This window comes from Scardinius erythrophthalmus (genome assembly GCF_964197995.2).
Source record: "Scardinius erythrophthalmus genome assembly, chromosome: 8".
NCBI lineage: Eukaryota > Metazoa > Chordata > Actinopteri > Cypriniformes > Leuciscidae > Scardinius > Scardinius erythrophthalmus.
The window spans coordinates 1,720,653-1,746,227 of record NC_138228.1 but is presented as its reverse complement, the minus strand read 5'-3'; the positions used below and the strand labels follow the sequence as shown (position 1 = coordinate 1,746,227).

The window sequence follows — 25,575 nt, the reverse complement described above, 5'->3', positions numbered from 1 at the left end:
GAAAAGATAACGGACTGTAAATTCAATTTTTCTCCCGTCCATCCCTGAGGAACGCTCCAGGAACTTCCAGCATCCTCTGAGGGGGATTTCATTTTCTCCCAGCGTAGACTAGCATGTCGGAAACGTTCATTATTGCGCTTATGGCTCGTTAATTAGGCTTGTAAAGCTGACATTAGTGGCCCCTGATGTGTGCGGAGCCCCGGGCCCCCTAGAGCGCACACACACACACACACACACACACACACACACACACACACACACAGGGTTTTACTGCGACTTTATAATATACATGTATATGTATTGATGATGTAACACTGCTGTATTAGAATTTAAAAGCGTTTCATTTTTCCCTTGAGGAAATGAATGAAGAACTAGAACTTTCCTGTTTTTGTAAAGGTTTTTTCTTTTCCCTTTCTATGTGATTTATTTTTTATTTTTCCTTTCTTTGTGAATTTTGTCTTATATGCATAGTTTTTATACTCTGTTTTTTTGTTGCTATAATTGAACTCCTGGTCATGCATGCGATTCTCAGACTCTTGGAGCTCCTCCTGTGATTAGAGTTGTACTTGTGTTAATTAATTTCAGCTGATGACCCCTAATTGCTAATTTATCAAGAAGAGGGTGAATGTTTGTTGCAGAGTGCGCGCTGGAGACAGCAGTGTGCTGAAACATTTGCTCCTGTTCACTTGTTTTTAATTCACTTTGCACTTTTTGCACTATGCAATCCAGAAAATAATCAGATGTTTTGATAGACTTCTGCAGTCTGTAATGAATCCAGTGTGCGGCCAGCCTCCGTCTTGCTCGTTTCAAATCTTATCATAAAACATACTTTTTTAGGTTAGGTTTTATTTGACTCTTTGGTTTATTTATTTTCTTTACTTAGACATATTGTGTTTTTGATATGCATAAATATGTATAAAGATATGTATTTATACATGAGCCTTGAGAATCTACTTTTTAAGGCGCTATGTAAAATAAACTTTTGTTTTTATTATTATTATTATTATTATTTATATGCAATTGATTTACAATTACCTACAAAATCAAACAAGGTCTTGCTCATTTTCCATTTTTCCCTTGAGGTCCATTATAATCTCACAGGCTGTTTGTGCTACTGTGCCTTTAAGAGTTCTCTATATAAACGTCAGCTGTGATTGGCTAAGCCTTGCATTTGAAATGAGTTGAAATTTTTAATGTCTTATGAGCTGTTTAATGACAACTCTTACTCTACCAGTAACACGTTTGGATCAAAAATACAGCAAAAATAGTGAAAAATTATTACAATGTATTTCTATTATACAATATATTAAATATGTAAATATATGTTAAACTGTAATTTATTCCTGTGATCAAAGCTGAATTTTCAGCATCATTACTCCAGTCTTCAGTGTCACATGATCCTTCAGAAATCACTCTAATATGATGATTTGATGATCAAGAAACATTTCTCATTATTATCAATGTTGAAAACAGTTTTGCTGCTTCATATTAAACCGTGAATTTTTATTCAGGGTTCTTTGATGAATAGACATTTCAAAAGAACAGCATTTATTTGAAACATAAATGTTTTGTAAATTGTGATCAATTTAATACATTATAGCTGATTGATAAAAACATTAATTTCTTACTGACCTCATGTTTTTAAACAGTAGTGAATATATGTAATATTATTATTATTTGCTTTACTTCTATTATATAGACAATATATATAATATTTTTACAGGACAGAACATTTAATTACATTATTTAATTACATTAATCATTATACATTTTTAATTATTATTAATTACATTATTTTTCATGCTTTAAATTTACATTTTAATACTTGTATTACTTCAATCTGCTATATTTCAGTTGTATCTCAGCCATATTTCAGTTGTATCTCAGGCGTTTCTCAGCTAAATCTCAGACGTATCTCAGCCGTATTTCGGCTAAATCTCAGTTTTATCTCAGCCGTATCTCGGCTAAATCTCAGCCGTATCTCGGCTAAATCTCAGCCGTATCTCGGCTAAATCTCAGTTGTATCTTGGCTAAATCTCAGCTAAATCTCAGTTGTATCTCGGCTAAATCTCAGCCGTATCTCGGCTAAATCTCAGCTAAATCTCAGTTGTATCTTGGCTAAATATCAGCTAAATCTCAGTTGTATCTCGGCTAAATCTCGGCTAAGTCTCAGTTGTATCTCGGCTAAATCTCAGCCGTATCTCGGCTAAATCTCAGCCGTATCTCGGCTAAATCTCAGCCGTATCTCGGCTAAATCTCAGCCGTATCTCGGCTAAATCTCAGCTTAATCTCATTTGTATCTCGGCTAAATCTCAGTTGTATCTCGGCTAAATCTCAGCCGTATCTCGGCTAAATCTCAGCCGTATCTCGGCTAAATCTCAGTTGTATCTTGGCTAAATCTCAGCTAAATCTCAGTTGTATCTCGGCTAAATCTCAGCCGTATCTCGGCTAAATCTCAGCTAAATCTCAGTTGTATCTTGGCTAAATATCAGCTAAATCTCAGTTGTATCTCGGCTAAATCTCGGCTAAATTTCAGTTGTATCTTGGCTAAATCTCAGCTAAATCTCAGTTGTATCTCGGCTAAATCTCAGTTGTATCTTGGCTAAATCTCAGTTGTATCTCGGCTAAATCTCAGTTGTATCTCGGCTAAATCTCAGTTGTATCTCGGCTAAATCTCAGTTGTATCTCGGCTAAATCTCAGTTGTATCTCGGCTAAATCTCAGTTGTATCTCTGCTAAATCTCAGTTGTATCTCTGCTAAATCTCAGCTAAATCTCAGCTAAATCTCAGTAGTATCTTGGCTAAATCTCAGTTGTATCACGGCTAAATCTCGGCTAAATCTCAGTTGTATCTCGGCTAAATCTCAGTTGTATCTCGGCTAAATCTCAGTTGTATCTTGGCTAAATCTCAGTTGTATCTCGGCTAAATCTCAGTTGTATCTCGGCTAAATGTCGGCTAAATCTCAGTTGTATCTCGGCTAAATGTCGGCTAAATCTCAGTTGTATCTCGGCTAAATGTCGGCTAAATCTCAGTTATATCTCGGCTAAATCTCAGTTGTATCTCGGCTAAATGTCGGCTAAATCTCAGTTGTATCTCGGCTAAATCTCAGTTGTATCTCGGCTAAATGTCGGCTAAATCTCAGTTGTATCTCGGCTAAATTTCAGCTAAATCTCAGTTATATCTCGGCTAAATCTCAGGTAAATCTCAGTTATATCTCGGCTAAATCTCAGTTGTATCTCGGCTAAATCTCAGTTGTATCTTGGCTAAATCTCAGTTGTATCTCGGCTAAATCTCAGTTGTATCTCGGCTAAATCTCAGTTGTATCTCGGCTAAATCTCGGCTAAATCTCAGTTGTATCTCGGCTAAATCTCAGTTGTATCTCTGCTAAATCTCAGTTGTATCTCTGCTAAATCTCAGCTAAATCTCAGCTAAATCTCAGTAGTATCTTGGCTAAATCTCAGTTGTATCACGGCTAAATCTCGGCTAAATCTCAGTTGTATCTCGGCTAAATCTCAGTTGTATCTTGGCTAAATCTCAGTTGTATCTCGGCTAAATCTCAGTTGTATCTCGGCTAAATCTCGGCTAAATCTCAGTTGTATCTCGGCTAAATCTCAGTTGTATCTTGGCTAAATCTCAGTTGTATCTCGGCTAAATCTCAGCTAAATCTCAGTTATATCTCGGCTAAATCTCAGTTATATCTCGGCTAAATCTCAGTTGTATCTCGGCTAAATCTCAGTTGTATCTTGGCTAAATCTCAGTTGTATCTCGGCTAAATCTCAGTTGTATCTCGGCTAAATCTCAGTTGTATCTCGGCTAAATCTCGGCTAAATCTCAGTTGTATCTCGGCTAAATCTCAGTTGTATCTCGGCTAAATCTCAGTTGTATCTCTGCTAAATCTCAGCTAAATCTCAGCTAAATCTCAGTAGTATCTTGGCTAAATCTCAGTTGTTTCACGGCTAAATCTCGGCTAAATCTCAGTTGTATCTCGGCTAAATCTCAGTTGTATTTTTGCAGTATCTCGACTAAATCTCAGTTGTTCCTCAGGCGTTTCTCAGCTAAATCTCAGTTGTATCTCGGCTAAATCTCAGTTGTATCTCGGCTGAATCTCGGCTAAATCTCAGTTGTATCTCTGCTAAATCTCAGTTGTATCTCAGCCGTATCTCGGCTAAATCTCAGTTGTATTTTTGCAGTATCTCGACTAAATCTCAGTTGTTTCTCAGGCGTTTCTCAGCTAAATCTCAGTTGTATCTCGGCTGAATCTCGGCTAAATCTCAGTTGTATCTCAGCCGTATCTCGGCTAAATCTCAGTTGTATCTCGGCTAAATCTCAGCTAAATCTCAGTTGTATCTCTGCCGTATCTCGGCTAAATCTCAGCTAAATCTCAGTTGTAATTTTGCAGTATCTCGACTAAATCTCAGTTGTTTCTCAGGCGTTTCTCAGCTAAATCTCAGGCGTATCTCAGCTTTTTTTTTTGGCTGAATCTCAGTTGTATCACGGCTAAATCTTGAGTTGTATCTCAACCGTATCTTGGCTAAATCTCAGCCGTATCTCAGTCATATCCCGGCTAAATCTCACCCTTATCAGTTGTATAGTGTGGAATAAGTGTGTCGCGGTCTCTGATCTCTTCCTCTCAGGATGAGTGTCGGATCCCACCGCTCTCTGAAGGCTTGTATGCATAATGTAAAGCTCTGGTACAGTACAGAAGACAGATGAGTCTGGGCTCATACAGTGCAAATCTCCATTAAACAGCTTATGTAAGACTCGATGTGGAGGGAACACAAGCTGTCAGCCTGAAGAGATGAGGGAATGATGAATGAGGGGATACAGGTGTGTTTAGATGATCGAATGAAGCTCGACATCTTCAAATAACAGTCCTCAATCGGAAAGACACTCAATAATGTACCTGTATGTGTTCAGCATTTCAGGGCTATAACATGCGACAGTGACTTATTTTCCTCCTTTACACTTGTGAGCTTTCTCTTCCTTTTGAATTTTTTTATTTATTCAGCAATTTTCTACTGAATTCAGTGTCAAAAAGATCTGACAAAACCATAAAATACAGTTAACAGGGCATGAAATATTGATTATACGCTCTCCAGCTTTTTCATTGGCATGAAAGGATTATGATATTAACACAGAGCTGAAGTGCTTCTACTGGATGAACATTCAATAAAGTACAGTAAAAACAGACTCGTGTAATGGATAGGAACGTGTACGATCTGTAATGTCTGATCCGTAATGTCTGGAGCTGTTGTGCTGGCGTACGTTCCTTGACTTCAAAAAAAATATTTTTATTATCTAACATTAACAAAGAATAATAAATGCTGTAAAATATATTGCTTATTGTTATGTAAGTTACTGCATAAACAAAAGAGACCTTTTATTTACTTATAGTTTATTTTTCTGACCCCATGAACAGATTTTTGTCTCAACTAGAAGTGCAAAACAAAATGACCTAATTTACTAGAGGTTCTGACAAAATGCCAATTGCTGCCGTTTATTTAAAATGTTTAAGTAATCTAAATTATTTGGAAGATTTTTTTTTTTTTTTTTTTTAAATGATTCAATGACTCACTCATAAAGACTTAACTTGTTTCATTATGAATGAATCAGCATTTTTGAACAAATCTTTTGAGTGAACGATTCAGTGACTCACCTAAATGACTCATTACTGGATGAATCAGCGTTTTTGAAGCGAATCGTTTGAATGAATTATTCAATGACAGATACATATTTAACAGTCACTTGACGCCACCTACTGGTTTAATGATAATCGATATAATCGTTATTTGAAGCGCCAAGTTACTTTTAAAAGGTGATTTACTCTATTTTGATCACTACTATAGACATCAGTGTTTAGATCCCAACTATAACCTTTTATCTCAGTACTTCTGTGATAATATGAATATTTGTAAGACAGAAATAATTATAATGTGTGTGTGAAAAGACTGAATCTGTTTCATACCTATACATGACAACCTGGCAGCGCCAACACAGATCTGAATGTTGATTCTGTCAAAGGTTTAATAGACACAGTCATTTATGAATGAGATTGAATCTAGATTGCGATCTTTAAACGATTAATCGTGCAGCTCTATTCTCAAGTAAATGTATCCAGTTAAGAATGTTTAGATATTTTTACTGGAAGCACAAAATAAGACCGAAATATTAGTTTGGCAGTGTTATCCTTTCCTCCTCAACCCTCGTGACGTCACAGATCCCGCTGGATCTCATGAACTCTGTGTGTATGATAGTGTTGTAAAAAGTACAGACTTCGGTACCAAATTTTAAAAACGTGACGCATTTAGCGCTGCTGAGCGGAATCGTAAACACCTCTGATTGGCCACTGTGTTCACAAGCTCATCAAATATGTCTGTGATTGGCTACAATGATCAGCGCTTTAAAAACATGTAAATATACATCAATGACGCTCTTCAGCGAGCGCGTACACAGACACACACCGGAGCGTTTGAAGGCAGGACCGGTCCGCTGATAGACGCAAACACTCCCGTGTGCTGATCATTGTAGCCAATCAGAGGCACATCCAATGAGCTCGTGAACACAATGGCCAATCAGAGGTGAGGCGGAGGCCAATCCACTCAACAGCGCTCAAAACGTCACATTTTTTAAATTTGGTACCGAAGTCTGTACTTTTGACAACACTACTAGTGTATGAGCGAATGTGAGGTAATTTGTGTCTCTCTCTGTCTCTCTCTCAGAGGACCGGAAGCTGTTTGTGGGCATGTTGGGAAAACAGCAGAGCGAAGACGACGTCCGGCGTCTGTTTGAGTCGTTGGGGCAGATAGAGGAGTGCACCGTTCTACGGGGGCCTGATGGGGCCAGTAAGGGTCAGCACCCACACAACTCTCTGCCTCTTACTCTCTCATTCCTCCAGACGCTTCCTCACATGGAGCAAACACACAATACTGGCTCTTGAGGTTTTGAGGTTTACATATGAATCAGCCCTTTTTTTGTTTCTCTTCTGTTGGTGGAGTGAACATTATTATTGTGATAATAGCCGCGTTTCCACTATCGGGCCAGTGCGAGCCAGGGCTTTAGCCGGGCCGGGCCGGCGGGGCTAATAGCCTCGGGCCTGGAGCATCGAGCCTGAAAACACGCTGTTTACACTGTCAGTGAAATGTGACCCAATTCAGATTTTTTTGCTCATATGTGACACAGATCGGATGTGTTCTATGACCGTGTAAACGGGAAAAAAAACGCATGCATTCGGATATTTCGAGATCAGTTTCAGGCCTCATATGTGGAAATTAATCAGATATGTGCCAATGCGACTGTCATGTAAACAGGCAGATCGGGTTTGCTGAGGCATTAGGCGACGTCTCCGCGGTTTAATGACGAGAGAAACCCCAATACGCGTCTGCAAAGGGACGGATGGACACGTCGTGTCGGCGTAGGAGAGGAATGTGGACCAACGTTGACACAACATATCAAAGGTTGGCTTGCTCATCCTAAAATTTCGGACCCATTGCTCCTCGTTAAAGCCAATATTTAAACAGAATATGCTCCCGCCAGTCCTGAGATCTCTCTCACACACAATAACTGAAGCACATGTGCAATGATGGCCCTTTTCACCCTCCTCCGTCTCAAAATCATGGTGATGTTTGGCGAACTTTGCATATATCGCAGAGCTAGCATCAAGCATATTTCACGTTCGTCCATCTGTGCAAGAGAGTTTAACCCTTTAAGCATGCGCGATGTTTCAGATAGTATGGCAAGTGTAAACACATGAATCGGATATGGGTCACAGTTGGAAGAACGGTCAAAAAAATTGGATTATGGAAACAAATCAGAATTGGGCATCAAGACCTGTAAACGAGGCCTAAAACACACCTCTCTGAAACAACGTCACACAAACCCATCATTTCATCAGCAAATGGAAGTTTTATCAGAAAACTAATCAGAAAGAAATCACTGGGAACTAGCGAGATCCCAAAACGAACATGATAAAAGCAGCCGTTTGCTGGCATTTTTGTTGTTTACTTAAAGATTTAAAACCCAAACGTCGATGTTTTACCACATGTTTACAATAAAAAGTGATTCATTGATCATAATGAATCAGTTTGTGTGAAGATTGCACAATAGTCACACTGAAATAAAGTGGTATTTTATTATTCAGAGAAACAGAGAAAGCTCCTGGAAAAAAAGAGTTGCTTTATTTTATGACATATGCGGATCTAAATATGAATTTCAAACAGTCCGGTATAAAGAGACGAGACGTACTGACAAATAAAATAAATACACGATTGTGATAGCCTATGATTTGTCTGATTTCTTCAAGCGGTCGTATTTACCATGTTTACTATGGTAATGGTTAGCACACTTAAGCTTTGCATCGCATATACATATTTATGCTTTATATGGTGATCAGAATCCACATCGGATCACAAGCAGAAGAAAGTGAGTTAACCCTGGCCGTTGGCCCAGAGGAAGCCCCGGGGTGACTAGCACTAGCACTAGCACGCCCGCTTTTGGCCCGACAGTGGAAACGTGGCTGTTGTTTAAAGTTTAGAGACAATTATAACCAAACCAGTAATTCAAAAGTATATGGAATTACATCATAACTTTGTTACAAAGAAATCCAACAGAAGAAAATTAATTATTATAATTTGCTACTGTTCAAAAGTTTGGAATCCAGTAAGATTGTTTTTTATTTTATAAGAAATTAATACTTTTATTCAACACTTTTATTGATCAAAAGTGACAGTAAAGACATGTATAATGTTACAAAAGATTCTATTTCAAATAAATGTTGTTCTTTTGAACTTTCTATTCATCAAAGAAACCTGAAAAATAAAATGCATCACAGTTTCCACCAAAATATGAGGCTGTTTTCAACACTGATAATAATCATAAATCAGGGCTCCAGACTAACTTTTTGCCTTGGTTGCACTGGTGAGCCTAACTTTTTTATTTAGGTGCACCAGCACAAAATTTGGGTGCACCCAAATTTTTCCTCGGCTGTATCACCTTTAACGCCACAATTTTAAGGTCATCTTTTTATCACACTCTATACACATTCATATATATTATGTAAATGAATTTAAACAAGAAGGTGTAGGTAAAAACTTTTATTTATTTTTTGAAGCACAATTATTAACGGTATTCCTACTCTTACCGATACTGCTTATCGATACAGTACTTTAACTGTATTCTTATGGTTCTTTTTGTTTTATATATAATAAACAAAGATAAACAATGGATAAACAAAAGATAAACAATTAAACAAAGATACACTTTATATAGGCATACACAGTGCTTTAATTTCAGGAAGGCCTACTGTTCAGGCATGGTCTAAAAAGAAATCTAATAAAGTAATAAAATGTAAAACACTGTAAAATTTATCATAAATAGATTAATGCTTATTAAAGCTCAATTTATTCTTTCAAGAGCTGTGAGTCATTTTTCTCTTGTTGTTTGATTTGCAGTAATGGCGCAATCGTCAACATGTTTATTAGACTGCGGCCCCTTTAAGATCGAGTGCAGATCTAATAGGCTACTGATGCACCATATTCTCCCAACTATATCCATAACTACGTCCATTTAAGACATAAACTGTTTTCAGTGAATCTCAAAGCCGGTAATTTTGACACGCTTTTGTGTACAATTGATCGTTTAGACGCGCACAATCTGCACATGAAACCGAAAGTATAATTTGCTTGTCTCGGTCTGTTTCGGAGCGCGCGCCCCCATGCGAACAACATCTCTTGCGCAGATTTTTGTGTTTTTAATAGCTCTTTCAATTATTAAACGCGTCCCGCAATTTAGCAACAGTAGCTAGACTGCATTTACAACAATCACCGATCGTGCTGATTCTGATTCTGAGTTTTAGGGAGAAATGATAGCGTAATGCTGCGAAGGGAAGAAGTTGCGCGTAGTTAGATAGTTTTTAATGATTTTACCTCAAAATATTATTTTTTATAATCTTTGGAAGCCGAAATTTAAAATAAAATCAGACTAATATAACAGACCTTAAGTGTAACCAGGCTACGTTTGAATGTTTAATTCTGTCCTCCGTCGTCACTCATTAAGCAGGGCTGTCGTGTTGTGCGAGCTGTGGCATCGCGTGAGAGAAAAGTGTGAGTTCCGTCAAAGGAGAACAAACGCCAACAAACGTTCGTGGAGAGGCAGCGGATGCGAGGACGTTAGGTGCACCGGTGCGACCTAGGAAAAATGTTAGTCGCACACTTACAAAATTTGGTCGCATATGCGACCAAATTGGTCGCACTCTAGAGCCCTGTAAATGTTTCTTGATCATCAAATCATCATATCAGAGTGATTTCTGAAGGATCATGTGACTCTGAAGACTGGAGTAATGATGCTGAACATTCAGCTTTGATTAGGAATAAATGACACTTTAACATATATTATATTATTGAATATAATTGAATAAGATTATTGAATAAGTGGATTACATTTGCATGGTGTGTAATAAATAGCAACAGTTGAAGTAGTCGTCGTAAACACAACTCATATTTGTCTGTCTTTTAACTTTGATTATCTACAAACAAACCTTAAAATCTCTCTTATTAATTTCATTGATCTCTTATTTATATTATATCTGTGCATGTTTTGAAGTATCAGAACACTATTTGTACTATTTTTGCATATATGGTGCACACATGTGAATACTATAATCTGTTTCATTGTTGAAATTTAAAAAAATTGTTTTAAAGTTTGTAATATTTCATTTTTGCCCTGTCAGTTTCATGTTCAGAGTCACTGTTAGTTTGAGTGGCATGACCTGCCACCTTCTGACTCAGCCAATCATGTGAGTTTGGGGGCGGGGCTAACGGTTTGATTGATGGACGGAGTGTTTGAAACTTGCTTGTATACGGACATTATTTTCGCAGTTGTGTTTGGTGACACTAGACACAGCTTTAACATACAGAGACTTTTGTTGAGTGTTCTTGTGAATATCTAGATCTACGCATGAGATTACTGGGTTTCTTTTTCTCATGAGAAACTTTAAGGACTCCCTTTGCTCTCCGTTTAATCTCATTGTGGTCTGAGTGAAACATTTCAGATATTAAAAAGCTGTAATTTATGATATTAGGACACGTCTACACCTGTCTGGCTGTTAATGATGTTTCTCTCGTGTGTTTCACTTCTAGTTTGTGTGGATTTGTGTCCGGAATAATGGAGCTTTAGCAGCGCTAGGATCCCATGAATTCGTGTCCAAATGTTTCTCCTCGAATCAAAGAGGTGTTTTAGAAGCATTTTCCCTAACCATCAGATTTGAAATCCTCAAAGTGTGCTTGTCATGTCTAAAGCTGTTCTGGTCTTCTGAAGTGTGTTCTGTCTCATGAAAGTGTGTCGTCGAGTCTCGTCTCTCTCTCCGGCATTAATGCATCTTGTTTGCGGGAAATAGAAGTGTTTCTGGGGCCCTGGAGCGGATCGGGGTCACGCAGGTTTGATGATTGCAGGGTTTGTTAGATGGATGTGTGTGCTCCGGTTAGTCTCTGTGGAAAGGTTAAAGTGTTCAGAGGAACCAGCAGAATCCTCAGAATGAGATGCAGGAGATTGTATCACAGCGGCTCTTCTTCACACACTGATTTTTCCTCCGGCCTCTCTGCTTTTCTTTCTTCCCTTTGAGGAAGTTTGCATGGAATCCAGCAGCAAATGCGTGTGTGTGTCTGTGTGTGTGTGTGTGTGTGTGTGTGTGTGTATGGGTTCACTTAGTATTAATTCAACAGCAAATTTGGGCACATTCTCACTTGGGAAAACTTTTAATAAATAAATGTTGTTGTTTTTTTTACTTTTGTTAACACACACAGCATATGTATATATAAATATCTCATTTATATTTTTTATATACAGTTAAAAGGACAATATATATTATGTGCATTTCAAATGTAATAAATATTTAAAGAATATATATTAAATTGAATTTGTTATATATGCATATATATACAATGTATGCATATATATATATATATATATATATACAATGTGTATATATATATATATATATATATATATATATATATATATATACAATGTGTATATATATATATATATACAATGTATGCATTTAAAATATAATAAATATTTTTTAAATATTTTAAATTTAGTGTGTATATTGGCTTGACGTCACAAACAATATATTTTTATTCTTAACATTTTTAATTAAAGGTTATGTTATAGTTATAGTTATTAATGTGAATGTGAAGGTTTTGAGTCCATCTCGACGTTTATTACCGTAGTAAGGCTCTAACTCTCTGTCTGTAGGACATCATGATGGGTAAATCTATATGAATCCATATAATTCACTTCTAATCTGTGTTTCTAAACTAAACCATCAGAAATCAGGAAACTTCCAGTGGGATCATCTCTCTCGTCTGTCTGACTCTAGTGCTCATTATAAACCAGCCTAAAATAAAAAGAATCTTACTGACCCCAAATTTGTACATTATTGAAACCTTATTGTATAGAGTTATTTTTCCTTTGGTTAAAATACTGCCATATTAGTTTATGAAATAAATGCAATAACCAGTGCAATAACCTGACACAGCATGAGTCTAATACTAGTGAATTATCTTCACCTTAAAATGACTAGTTAACTAACCTCTCTCTCTCTCTCTCTCTCTCTCCACAGGGTGTGCTTTTGTAAAGTTTTCCAGTCATGCTGAAGCCCAGGCTGCTATTAACAGTCTCCATGGTGGACAAACGATGCCTGTGAGTCTCTCTCTCTCTCACACTCACACACACATACACACACACACACACACACACTCACACTCAGAGTCGTGTCATCTCGTTCTGTCACACACCGTCCAAATAGTAACTTACACTGCAGTCTTGAACACAGTCTCCACATCAGTGCTCGTCTACAACTGTGTGTAAACTCGTCTCAGACAGAGACGTGGACGAGACGAGAGCGTTTAAAGAGCCTCCGTCGGGTAGTAGTTGAATCAGTGGATAGTGTTTGAATGATTTATTTTTTTAATCTATTTGTTTATTTTTGTTGAGAGAAAGAGAGAGAAAAAAATGACATCTGGCAATATTTAAAAGTAAACTGTATTCTGCGTTTATTATACGCTTGAGAAACATGAAAATATCTTTCATTTGATCCTGCACCTGTTGGAGAGCATTTGGATATGCATATTTTTTCCTCTTAATCGACTTAATTGTGCATCCATACAGTTAATTAAGGCTGTTCACTCCAAGAACAATAACTATAATGATAACTATATCACGATATAATTTGGTTTACTCTGTGCGCTGCAGTTCATCTGTCTCTTTAAAGGAGAACTCTGGTCAATTTTAACATTGAGCTCATTTTTTTGTAAATTTGGAGTGCTGTCAGTACAGAGAACAACGACAAAAATCGGTGTTGCCTACACCGTGTTATCCTCTTTTTAAAATTTGCACCCTGTTGACTTCAATGGGGCAAGTACTAAACCTGCTTTTAGCCTCTTAACATCCTTGATGTGTCATTACAAGTGCACAGGTCATGTGAGTGATTCCTTCAGAGTGAACACGAGTGAATCTGACTGCAGTAGATGTGAAAGATATTGATAAAAATTATGTTATTTCAGCCAGGGCAAATACCTGTGTTTACATCCTGTTTTCGGTCGAAGTCCAAAGTAGTCGATTGCCGAGTTCACGTGCGTGATCATTGGTAACTAAACCTATGCGTGTGAACTCGGCAATCGACTACTTTGGACTTCGACCGAAAACAGGATGTAAACAGGTATGTGCGCTGGCTGAAATAACATCATTTTTATCCCTATCTTTCACATCTACTGCAGTCAGATTCACTCGTGTTCACTCTGAAGGAATCACTCACATTGGCTGTGCACTTGTAATGACACATCAAGGATGTTAAGAGGCTAAAAGCAGGTTTAGTACTTGCCCCATTGAAGTCAACAGGGTGCACATTTTAAAAAGAGGATAACACGGTGTAGGCAACACCGATTTTTGTCGTTGTTCTCTGTATTGACAGCACTCCAAATTTACAAAAAAATGAGCTCAATGTTAAAATTGACCAGAGTTCTCCTTTAAATGCTCGAGCTCTTTAAAGCAGGGAGGATTCTGATTGGCTGTCAATGTTTTTATCGTTCATCAGCTGGAAAATAACACCTTCTGAAAGTCGATGACAGTTTGTCTGTGTCGTTATCATTAGTTGTGGTGCTCATATACATTCATATGTGAGATTCACCATCTTACATCAACTCTAGCTATTTAAAAAAATAATAATATTGCATGAAACATTTGCGAATAAAGCAGTGTTTCCATCCCATGTGTTGGCACAAATTATTAGTGATAAATCAGTGATCTTTCATCATTATTATCAGTGATTTTTCCCCTCCATCATAAATGAGTGTGTCTCAGAGCGTCAGACGAAACACAATAAACACTGCCAAAAATTGTCCTATCCTAACAGATGTATTCAGCTTTCATATGATACATCTCAATTAAAATAAATGTACCCTTGTGACTGGTTTTGTGCTCCAGGGTCACAAATGTTCACTTTAAAACACTGTACCACAAGTGATTTAACTGGGTAAACTCGATGAGCATAGCTAATGAATGTTCCTTTTTTTTATTGAGGATCTGCAGATGTTCTGCGTTCAGTGTCTGATGTGAATTAAATGCAGTTTTGCACCTTGGTCTTGAAGCGCTGCGGCTCCGACATGCAGACACTGTAAAAAGCTGAGAATTTCACTTGTCTTCGAGAAGGTGTTGATCTCAGGTGTTGAGCTGATTCTGCTGAAACACACTGCAGCTCAATCTGTGTGTGTGTGTGTTTGCTGAGCATGTAAATATTCACTTTATCACGCCTGAGAAAAGTAGTTTGTATTAGATAGTTTGGTATTTCGATGGTCCATTTTAGACATTCCAGGCCCTATTTTAACGATCTGAAACGCAAGTATCAAACGCGAAACGCAAGTAACTTTGTGGGCGGGTCTCGGGCGCTGTTGCTATTATACCGGCGGGATAAATGACTCTTGCGCCCGACGCAAATTTAAAATGTGTTGGTCTGAAGTCGCTTCATTACTCATAGGTGTGGTTTGGGCGTAACGTGAAAAAAAACAATCAGAGCGACATCTCACATTCCCTTTAAGAGCAGGCGTGCTTGTTCCATGGCGGATTGCTATTATAACGGCGGATTTGCCAGACGCACGCCAGGAGCGGTTCACAGCCGAGGAGACCGACGTTCTCGTCAGGGCCGTAAAACACAGAGAAGTGACATTGGGGATGGAGAAACACACCCAAATTAGTTTCGGTTAAACAGGCGTATGATAATTTGGTTAATGTGTAAGCTAGATTTATGCCTATGTTTTTCACATCTTCATGGACACCACAATGATTTCCCTCGTGTGGAATATTTTTCCTTGTAATAATGTATAGTTTTCTAAAAATGTTGCTGCGTCTGTGTAGATGAGAGAAGCAAAGTGTGTGTGCGTTGTGCACACGCTACATTATGGCCAAGCATGCGCCCTTAAAATAGCATCTGAATGCGCCACTGACTTTAGACGAGGTTTCTCCTGGTCTGTGGCGAAATTGTTTTCCTGAAACTGCAAAATAGCACCAGGGAACGTTTGCGCTGGAACATGCCTCCTCTTTTTGCTGAACCGCCCCCGGGAGCGCAAGTTCATTCCCTAATTTACCGACATGCGTCTGTGGAGGGAAAAGTCCGCTGTGCAAAATAGGAATGATACAAAGTCAACAGCGCTGGGTGCAAGATAGGGCCCTCCAACTACAAGTAACGATATATTACTTCTATTAGTCAATTAAATACTCTATACTCTATTAAATAATCGACTGTCTGCTTCAACACTCTTTATTTTGATGCTCCTCAACAGATATTCTACTGACTATAAGTAACTTTGCATCTACATGTCAACTTACTCTACTAACCCGAACTCTACTAATACTCTAATGAGAGTTTGCTGACATGTAGATGCAAAGTTACTTGTAGTCAGTAGAATATCTGTTGAGGAGCATCAAAATAAAGAGTATAAAGCAGACAGTCGATTATTTAATAGAGTATAGAGTATTTAATCGACTAATTCTCTAATGACGTAGTCACAAAGTTACTTGTAGTTGGAATGTCTAAAGTGGACCATTGAAATAAACTGATATTTTCTGTTTATGAAACTTGTCGAGACCATGTGCACATTGCATTTCACCTCAAACAATAAGATATTATATTTTGCATTATTTTCATGACAATAAAACAAATTCCTTCAATGTTTCATTATTGTAATCTGATAAAAGCAAACAATAATATATATTATAACTGTAGGGTTTATACGTTTTTGTACTGCTTTTAAGTTATGCCATTGTAATAGTATTATAATATATTTTATATAAATTTTGTATATAAATGTATTTATTTTACTTCAATACTGTATAAAGTATAGCATTGGAAAACAATTATGTATATTCAGTTTTCTCTTTGCTAGTAAATTTCACAATTAATTTCAATGAAATGCAGAGTAACACATTGAATTAAACATGACATTTTGAAGTAGAAAAAACAAATAGTATTTTCTTGTAAAACATTCTCCAATAATTTTTTTATGGTGTATTAATGGATCACTATCAAGAATAATGAGGATTACAGCAAAAACAACTGAAAAGTAAAAGATCTAGACATTTTACGGTTATGAGAAACAAAGTGCTGATTTGATATGAAAATAATCCCAAAATATCAAAATGGTCTTTTATTTATGCGAAATATAATTCCTTCAGATTATTGTCTGGTGTCATCTGGACACATTCTCCCCTTAAACACAAAAAGGCAGTTTTTTTCTCGAAGAACTTGAATATCTTGTAAAGGTCAATCATTTTTTTCTCCTTCTGGAAAAATCTGAATGTGTTTCTGTCACTTTTGTCAGTTCCATTCTGTCCAATTCTGCAATTATATTTTCAGTTATTGTTTTTTATTTCTTTTCTATGCAAATCTCTGTGGCCTGTGTGAAATTGAATCCAGATGCTCTTCTGAAGTCAAACGCTCTCCTCAAATGAGATTAGTTTTCTGAACCCGTGACGAATGCCTCAGAGATGACAGCTTATCAAATTCAGAAAATTCATTTCATACCAGATACAGCAGTGCTTGCTTCTGCCCATCATTATTGTGTTTGTTTGTGGGAATGTGGCTTTCGGTCAGAAGAAAACGTCCTTTTCTCAAGGAATGACAGAAACTCCTGCTGTCATCTGGACACAACAGGCCGGAAACTTCAGGATGGGAAACGAGCTTCTTAAGACAGATTCTGTGACATCATTTTTTTTACTAATATCATTATTCTTTCTCAGAATTGCGAGTTTATATCACAATTGGGGCTTTATAAATTGCAGTACTGAATTTATTTCTCAACAAAAAAAAAGGTCAAAATTGTGAGATATAAACTCGGAATTGCGAGAAATAAAGTCAGAATTGCACAAAATAGTCAGAATTGTGAGATCTAAACTCTGAATTGCGAGAAATAAAGAGAAATTGGTTTCATTGGTTCCAAAGCGGCACCAACTCTTTGCTGGACTAGAACCGTTCTTTTACCATGTCATGCTTGCGTCGGGGGCTGGGGGGGGGGGGTTGTCGAACTTCTTCTCGAACGTAACCTCCATCTATAGTAATCAAAACGAGCTGCACAAATGTGTTCTAAACGTCTTCTTCTGACCCCAATATAGGATCGCAAAGCCAGGAGAAACATTTGAAGAAAGATGATGTAGTCCACCATTGTAATTGTTATGCTTGAAGTTGGCGAAAGCTAAGACGTATGGCAACGTACACAGTGACGTAACGACGTCGTTTGCTGGGCTCTCTAGTCAGTGGAAAAACAAACAGGTTCTGAGAAGGTTCGCAAGTTGAACCAACTTTGAACCAACACCAGTTCCGAACCAGTTCTTTTTTGGTGGAAAAGGGGTAACTTTTTTCTTTAAAAAAAGGGGGGAAAACGGCCTCTTGAGGATGTGATGTCTGGCCGGGATTAGCGGACCCTTACCCTTCGGGGTGGGGCGAGGTTCGCTGGTCAGGAGTAAATCCAGTCGAAGATTTCGCACCCCACGATTATTGTATAGTAATAAATCTTTCCTAAAAGAATAAAACTTTTCTGAGTACAATGCCTGACCAGGATTATCGGACCCTGACCTCCCGGGGTGGGGCGAGGTTCGCTGGTCAGGAGTAAATCCAGTCGAAAATTTTGTACACTAGATGGAAATAAGGAGTAAAATTTATTCTTCTGGGTGTTATAATGATAATGATTGAGTTGTCTTTTTTCTATTTTTAGATTGTGAAAATGGATTCAGAGGATTGTTTCAGAACCTTGGTTAGGCTCATGCACCAGTACATCAAAAGTACTCACCACCTGAATTATTTGCGTGAGACGGCGGAAGACCCAGGGCCTAGGTCTTTACAGAAGGTGGCTAGCTGGCTAGGATCAGTGGTGTTGCCATCGGGTCCGACACCTGTGGTTGACTGGAAACTGCACAGCTGTGCTAAGAGAGGGCTCTATGAAAGCTTGAATATTTTGAAACAGCATTACACCTCAACTCAGGAGGAAACATTGGCTCAATGTAGAAGTATGGATCTACACAGAGGAGAGGAGGCTTTTGTGGAAGCAGCCAGGTGGGCTCGTAGAAGGCTGAAGAAGATCCAGCAGAGTACCATAGAGATGGCAATGGGTAGGATTAGACACCTGTGGGTGGAGGAAGGATCAGCGATGATGGGGTCCCGTGACCTTCCAGTAGAAACAGGGTGGGTAAAGCCCTTAAACAGTACCTCGCAAAGGGGAGAACAACTGGGGAAGTTTCGGCAAAACAACAAAAAGGAGGATTTTACGGGTGCAGGGAGATTCTGTAACACCAGCTATAGCAGACGAAGTAGAGGAGGGGATCTGGATCACGTTGGATGAAGTGGTTGATAGCAACACATCACAAATTATCCAGGAGGATGAGGAAAAAATAAAAATAAAATAGAGGAAAAGGAAGAGGTCGGTAGAGGATCAGGAAGACACAAAAAAATCTGCAGGAGGAAGGGGAAAGGCCACAATGGGTTAAAAAAATATCAGGTTGGAATGGATTTGAGAGACAAGACCATGAGGGACATAAATTGCATAATTGGTTTTTACGGCCCAAAAGACCGGTACTGATTTTAGGCAACTCAAATCTGGCCAGTTTGCCAAAGATGGGTGATGAGAGGATTCAAATAATGTGTTATTCCCAGGGTCGCGTTGGCTACATGCGCATCAAATCATCAGTACAAAAAAAAACAAGTTTGCTTCTTTGCCAGATATTTCACACAGGATCAGACCTTATGCATTGGACAAGGACTACAGGTCAGGCAATGTGGGATCATTGGCTCATTCATTTAAACTGAGGGGGGAGGGGCACCCAGTCAACTAGGATGGTGAGACCATGGTGAACCTCTCCACATTATCTCAAGGGATACAGCTAGGGAAAGGAGGTTCTACTTACTTCCAAAAGTACACAAGGATAAAGCATCCTGGCCCTTTCCAGATGTTCCTCCCGGGAGACCAATTGTTTCTGATTGTGGGAGTGAAAGCTACGGAATAGCTGAGCTCATCACGTTCTATCTGAACCCACTCTCCACAAGACATAACAGCCATATCAAAGACACTTATCATTTTCTGGAAAAAGTTCAAGCTATGAAGACCAGTCCTCAAGCTAGGCTTTTCTACATGGACGTAGAGAGTCTCTACACCAACATTGAGACGAAGAAGGGGTTGGAGGTGGTCCAGAAGTGCTTTAAGCGATATCCGGAGGAGGGAAGACCCGACGACATCTTGTTGAGGCTCCTAGAACTTAGTCTTACCAGAAATGATTTTGAATTCAATGGCCGATTCTCCCTACAAATCAAGGGGACTGCCATGATATTTGGGGGATTTGGGAGGGTACAGAAGGGGATTGGATGGAATTCGTGGATATCCTTAAAGGGATACTTCACCTCTGGGAAGATGAATGTGTATTTAAAATAGGTCATTTAAGTAGAAGAAATGTGGAGAAATTTTTGAATTTGGAGCTTTCTAGACTGAGAAAAGCCAGAAAATGTATTTTTGGCTTATGTGGATGAAAGACAACAACTCCCAGAATGCACTTGCTTCGCTGCCTTAGGAGGCCACGCCTACCGGTTAGAGAGCACAGTTGAAAACAAGGCTAGCCTAAGTAAGTGATGAGTTTGCCAGGGATTTAGAGACCCAAAATGTCCGGGATTCGGCTTTTGCGTTCTACAGTCGCTATTCATCATGTTTATTGTGGCGAGCAGGACGAGGCTGACGGCCGCGGGAGAACGGCGCGAGGCCGGTGGCGTCATTATTGAGACGCGCCGGGTATCGCATCTCTCACGGAGGAGCGGAGATTTTCTTAGCAATGTTAAAACGCACATCAACCGATCACTTGTTTAGCGTTCATGTAAACACTACAGTCAGATTCACCGATCGGAATTAATTCAGTTAGATTGAAACGAGAGGTGTGCATGTAAACAATGAATGGCGACCGCAGAACGCAAAAGCCGAATCCCGGACATTTTTAACAGTCTCGCCCGCCGGACAAGTCCGGGAAAAGGAAGATGGTAACCCCTACTTACTCAGCTTTCTCCTACTATTCAGCTTTCTCCACAGAACAAGAGCATGCTAGCTTAGCTTCCAAAGAAAGACGGCTGATACTGTGTACATTCTGTGAGTGAGATCCCACCCTCTATGGGCGGGTTGAAAACATGCGGAACAACGCCATCTACTGGCTGTAGTCTTTAGCCTCTGGCCAGAAAATCCTCCGATGACGCAAAATGACGATTTTTGCGTCATCGGAGGATTTTTTCCAGACAAAAAATACATAAATCTCTCCTCTCAGGGGGATATGAGGGGGGAAAGCATGGTAATTCGAAAATACTACAGGTTTTCTACTAATACAAAGCTTAATGCTAAATCCTGAAGTAACCCTTTAACTCACATCACCCCTCCATTAAAGTAAAGTGGGAGCTGAAGGCAGATAAGATTGACTTTCTGGATACCACAATATACAAAGGGCTGGAGTTCTTGGAAACAGGAAAATTGGATGCCAAGGTCTTCTTTAAGCCAACAGACACTCATGCTCTACTACACCGGGGCAGTCACCACGACATTCATGTGTTCAAAGGAATAGTAAAATCCCAACTACTTAGATTTTGACGGATTTGCACGAGGGAAACCGATAGGATTGAGGCAATCAAAATCCTGGTTAAGGCCCTTAGGGGTAGGGGTTATTCCAGACATTTCTTGAGGATGAGGAAAAAGGAGGAACAAAAATGCTGTATGGGTGAGAGGAAAGCCCAGACCGCAAATAAGAGTGTTCTTCCCTTTATTGTGGAGTTCTCAAAGACTACCAAGAACTTAGCGGTAGGCTTGAGAGGCAATTTTGACAGGTTCTTGAAGGATGAGGCACTGGGTAAACAATGCAGGGTTATAGCAGCCTACAAACATGAAAAAAACCTACGGGATATGCTGGTACAGAGTAAAATGAATCCAGCCAATAAACGGGCCCATCCAAAACCCACGGCACCCTGATAAGAGGTGTACACAGAACAGTGAACAGGATCACACAAGCTATTCCGCTGAACCGAAAAATTGCATCTATTTAATCCGGTGTTCCTGGTGCTGGAAAAGGTACGTGGTGGAAACCAAAAACTCCATGCTCATGAGGATGTGGGGACATAGGTACGCAGTGAGAAAAGGGATCCAACGAGGATGGCACCTGGTCCCTCATTTCCGTAGACACGGAATCCAGAATCTCAAAATTTGTGGACTAGAGTATGACCCCAGTTGGGAGAAGAGAGAGAGACTCAGAAGGGAACGATATTGGATTAAAAAACTAGGGACATGGTTTCTTAAAGGATTGAACCTCAGAATTGGGTAATCAATAAAAGATGTTGAAGATATGATATGGTTTAGAGTTTTTTGTTGAATCATGCATACTTTAATCTAGTATTGTTGGGTCAAAGGGTTATTGCACAAACACTAACAGCTCCCCCATTGGAAAACTTAGCCCCCATAGGGGATTAGTACTTAATATTTTCATACCTAAACTCAGCCCTTACAGTAGGGAGGCTTGGCTGGGGTGTAATTGGCTTATCCCTGTACCAGCACAAGCACTAAAACCTACCCCTTACAGAGGACTAGGTTAAATTATTGACATACCTAAACCTACCCCTCACAGGAGGAAGACTTGTCTGGGATGTAATTGGGCTATCCCTGTACCAGCACAAGCACTAAAACCTATCCCTCATAGGGTTAATATTATTTAAGAATAAGCTACTATTATATAACTAAAAATAAGACCTACTTTTCCTACTTTTGATATGGTGGAGTGGTTAGTGTGTTGGGTTGGGTACGGAGAGACCCGGGTTCGATGCTGGCATTGGATGGGTGTTGGTTGGGACTAGTTTTGATCCAAGTAAATATTGGATTAAATTTAATGGTTGTTTAAACAGGTTAGGTTGAGGAAACAGGTTACGCAGAGAAACAGGCGATTAAAAATAAAAAATTCAAGGGGGAAGTTACACAAAGGGTGAATACACGGGAAAAAGATGTAGCCAGGATGGAAATAGAAAACTATAGGAGATGGAATTCATGATGGAAAATTACAGTGGATCGTGAAGGGACGATTGGGTCACAAAGGATTGTGGGAAAAATAATTGGTTACCAAGAAAGTGATAGCTGATGCATTAAGACAGGTAGTTAAGGGAGATCGAGGATGGTTTAGGTATATACTTGCTACGGTGAGTGTGATGTCTGTTAGGGTTGGCATTTACTTAGAGGTGACGATTGGTAGAAGCTTGGTGCTCAGGTTCACACTTGAGTACCCGTCAATCTGAACCTCGTGACACAGGCCCTTTTCGGGTGCCCAGGGATACCTTGGGATGTTAACGAAGGGGTTACTTGTGGAGGTAGGTATACAACCCCTTTGGATCCACTTGGACAGCACGCAGAGACGGTGGCTTTGGGTTGACAGGCCGTAACTGGAACCAAATTTTCTATCGATGAATAGCATTAAGGGTTTTTGTAAAAACTGGTTGAGGTTGTGGGGGGTTGGTGGAGAGTAGGGTTGGGTATCGAGAACCGGTTCCATTTTAGAACCGGTAACAAATTCCCAAAAACCGGGTATTCGATAAGACGCACGCATTTCGATTCCTCTTATCGATTCCTGACTATCCGTTATTTCAAATGTAGGCGCGCAGCAAGCACGTTCATAATAGAAGCGACATGGGCCGTGGGCGCGACGAGCATACGGTGCGTGGCACTCGTTTTTGCAGGCGCGCGCGCCTATGCCTCATCGAGATGAAAATCTCAACTTTTCAGAATGGCGCAGGCGGTGCGCAGGTCAAGTGACAAAAACCAACCGACCTTTCTGTAACATCAAACGCTCGGCTGAACAGCTGATCATATCTGAACAGCGGGTTTTTATTTCTGAATGGTTGGGTTGCATATAGCAGCGACAGACGCCACGGGAACGCAAGCGCTTGTGGAAAGAAGGAGAAAGCGCCGTGGCCGTGCTTTTCCATGCATTTTTAGACGCGATATGTGAACGGTCCCTAATTCAGGAATCTATGTGGCTTAAAATCATTTTTGTTTTGTTTAAAATGGAGATCACGATTACATACATCAGACAACTACTCAGAATAACATGTTTAGTCTAATAGTCTATTTTTTTTTAAAATAGTTTGAATAATTAATTCAAACCAATATTAATTTGTCTCATAAATACTTGTTTAGTGAATGAATGATTCGCCGTTTTTGACCGAATCTCTCAAGTCTAATTCAATAAATAATTAAATGAAAAAAAAAAAAAAAAACAGTCGGTTTATGCCACACTGCTGGAGTAGCAGTAATAATGTAATCAACACCTTTATATGAAGAGACTCCTTTCACTTTAGCCATTTTATTGGTTATTGCTTAAAATTGGAAAGAATAAAAGGTAGAAATATTTTTTCTTCAAGTATTTGCCCTTTTTTTTCTCCCTCCAAAAAATATTGGAATCGGAAACAAGAATCGATAAGAACCGGATTCGATAAGCAGAATCGGAATCGGAATCGCTAAAAATGAAACGATACCCAACCCTAGTGGAGAGATACATTGTAGTTTGAACAATGGTATCAATACTGAAGTTCTGGACCATATGAGAATTATTATGAGATAGTGTTTGGTTTAGGAGACTCAGATGTTTTTAAGACACACGCCTAGGACTGATCCCCTTGGGCGGGCCGCCTCAGAGGAGGGTGTCTGGAGTTTTAAAGAGCCGAAACACCCAATGATCCTGAGGTACAGCGCTGAAGATGTGTTCCTTAGTAGAATAGGATTAAATAGATTGTGGTATGGAGATTAATCTTGGGCTCTTCTGCTGTATTTGACTTGTGCTATAATTTTCATTACAAGTTCCTCACGAGGGCAATCCGAGGGAAGGCGTTGTCCTTTCAAAAGCCTAAGCCCCTGATACCCCTAACACTGATACCCCTGACACTGAGGCCCCTGATACCCCTGACACTGAGGCCCCTGATACCCCTGATACTGAGGCCCCTGATACCCCTAACACTGAGGCCTCTGATACCCCTGACACTGAGGCCCCTGATACCCCTGACACTGAGGCCCCTGATACCCCTGACACTGAGGCCCCTGATGCCCCTGACACTGAGGCCCCTGATACCCCTGACACTGAGGCCCCTGATACTGAGGCCCCTGATACCCTAACACTGAGGCCTCTGATACCCCTGACACTGAGGCCCCTGATACCCCTGACACTGAGGCCCCTGCTACCCCTGACACTGAGGCCCCTGATGCCCCTGACACTGAGGCCCCTGATGCCCCTGACACTGAGGCCCCTGATGCCCCTGACACTGAGGCCCCTGATACCCCTGACACTGAGGCCCCTGATGCCCCTGACACTGAGGCCCCTGATACTCCTGACACTGAGGCCCCTGATGCCCCTGATGCCCCTGACACTGAGGCCCCTGATGCCCCTGACACTGAGGCCCCTGATGCCCCTGACACTGAGGCCCCTGATGCCCCTGACACTGAGGCCCCTGACAGCTGTAATGAGGGCCCGTCTGCAGTCCTCACTTCACTATAATGTGTTCTGCAGGGACGAGACCCTCACAGATCTCCTCCATCACATCATGTGTCTTCATGACAGCTGTAGAGCCCAATTAAATAAATCAATGTCTCACGCAGCGGCCGCTGAGATTTAATTGCTCACAAATACGTCACACAGAGAGATCGGATCTGAACGGTGTCTGTGAGTGCAGGTCCATTCTGCTTTTTCTCCATGCTCATCTTTCTTCAGTGTGTAATGTTGCTGTTTGAACATGAAACATGAAAAAGCTCTATAAAGCTCCAGTTCTTCTCTATATCAGTGTCAGTGTTTCTGAACTCCTGAAACGCCTCCATTGTAGTCTTGAGTTTCTTCTGGGAACGAACACATCACAATATTCCTCATTTAAATAATTCATGCGCAGAATAAAGGGGCGGGGCCTGGTTGAGTTAGTTAATAGTGTGTTAAACTGGCGGTAATGGAAAGGGGCGGGACATTTCCAAAACACACTCGAAGCGCACAACCAATCACA

At 39.8% G+C, this 25,575-nt stretch overlaps 1 protein-coding gene across 6 annotated transcripts in view; it reads left to right on the top strand.

Annotated features, from left to right (window-relative positions):
- The window catches only part of celf6 (CUGBP Elav-like family member 6), a gene marked incomplete at its 3' end in the record, with an annotated part of 154,452 nt that overhangs the window by 110,965 nt on the left and 17,912 nt on the right, over window positions 1-25,575 (top strand). For all 6 annotated transcript variants that reach the window (XM_081371949.1, XM_081371947.1, XM_081371945.1 and 3 more), the window contains exons 4-5: window positions 6,719-6,847; window positions 12,616-12,695. In XM_081371949.1, coding sequence (XP_081228075.1) covers window positions 6,719-6,847; window positions 12,616-12,695 — 209 coding nt within the window. The remainder of the gene's footprint in view (window positions 1-6,718; window positions 6,848-12,615; window positions 12,696-25,575) is intronic.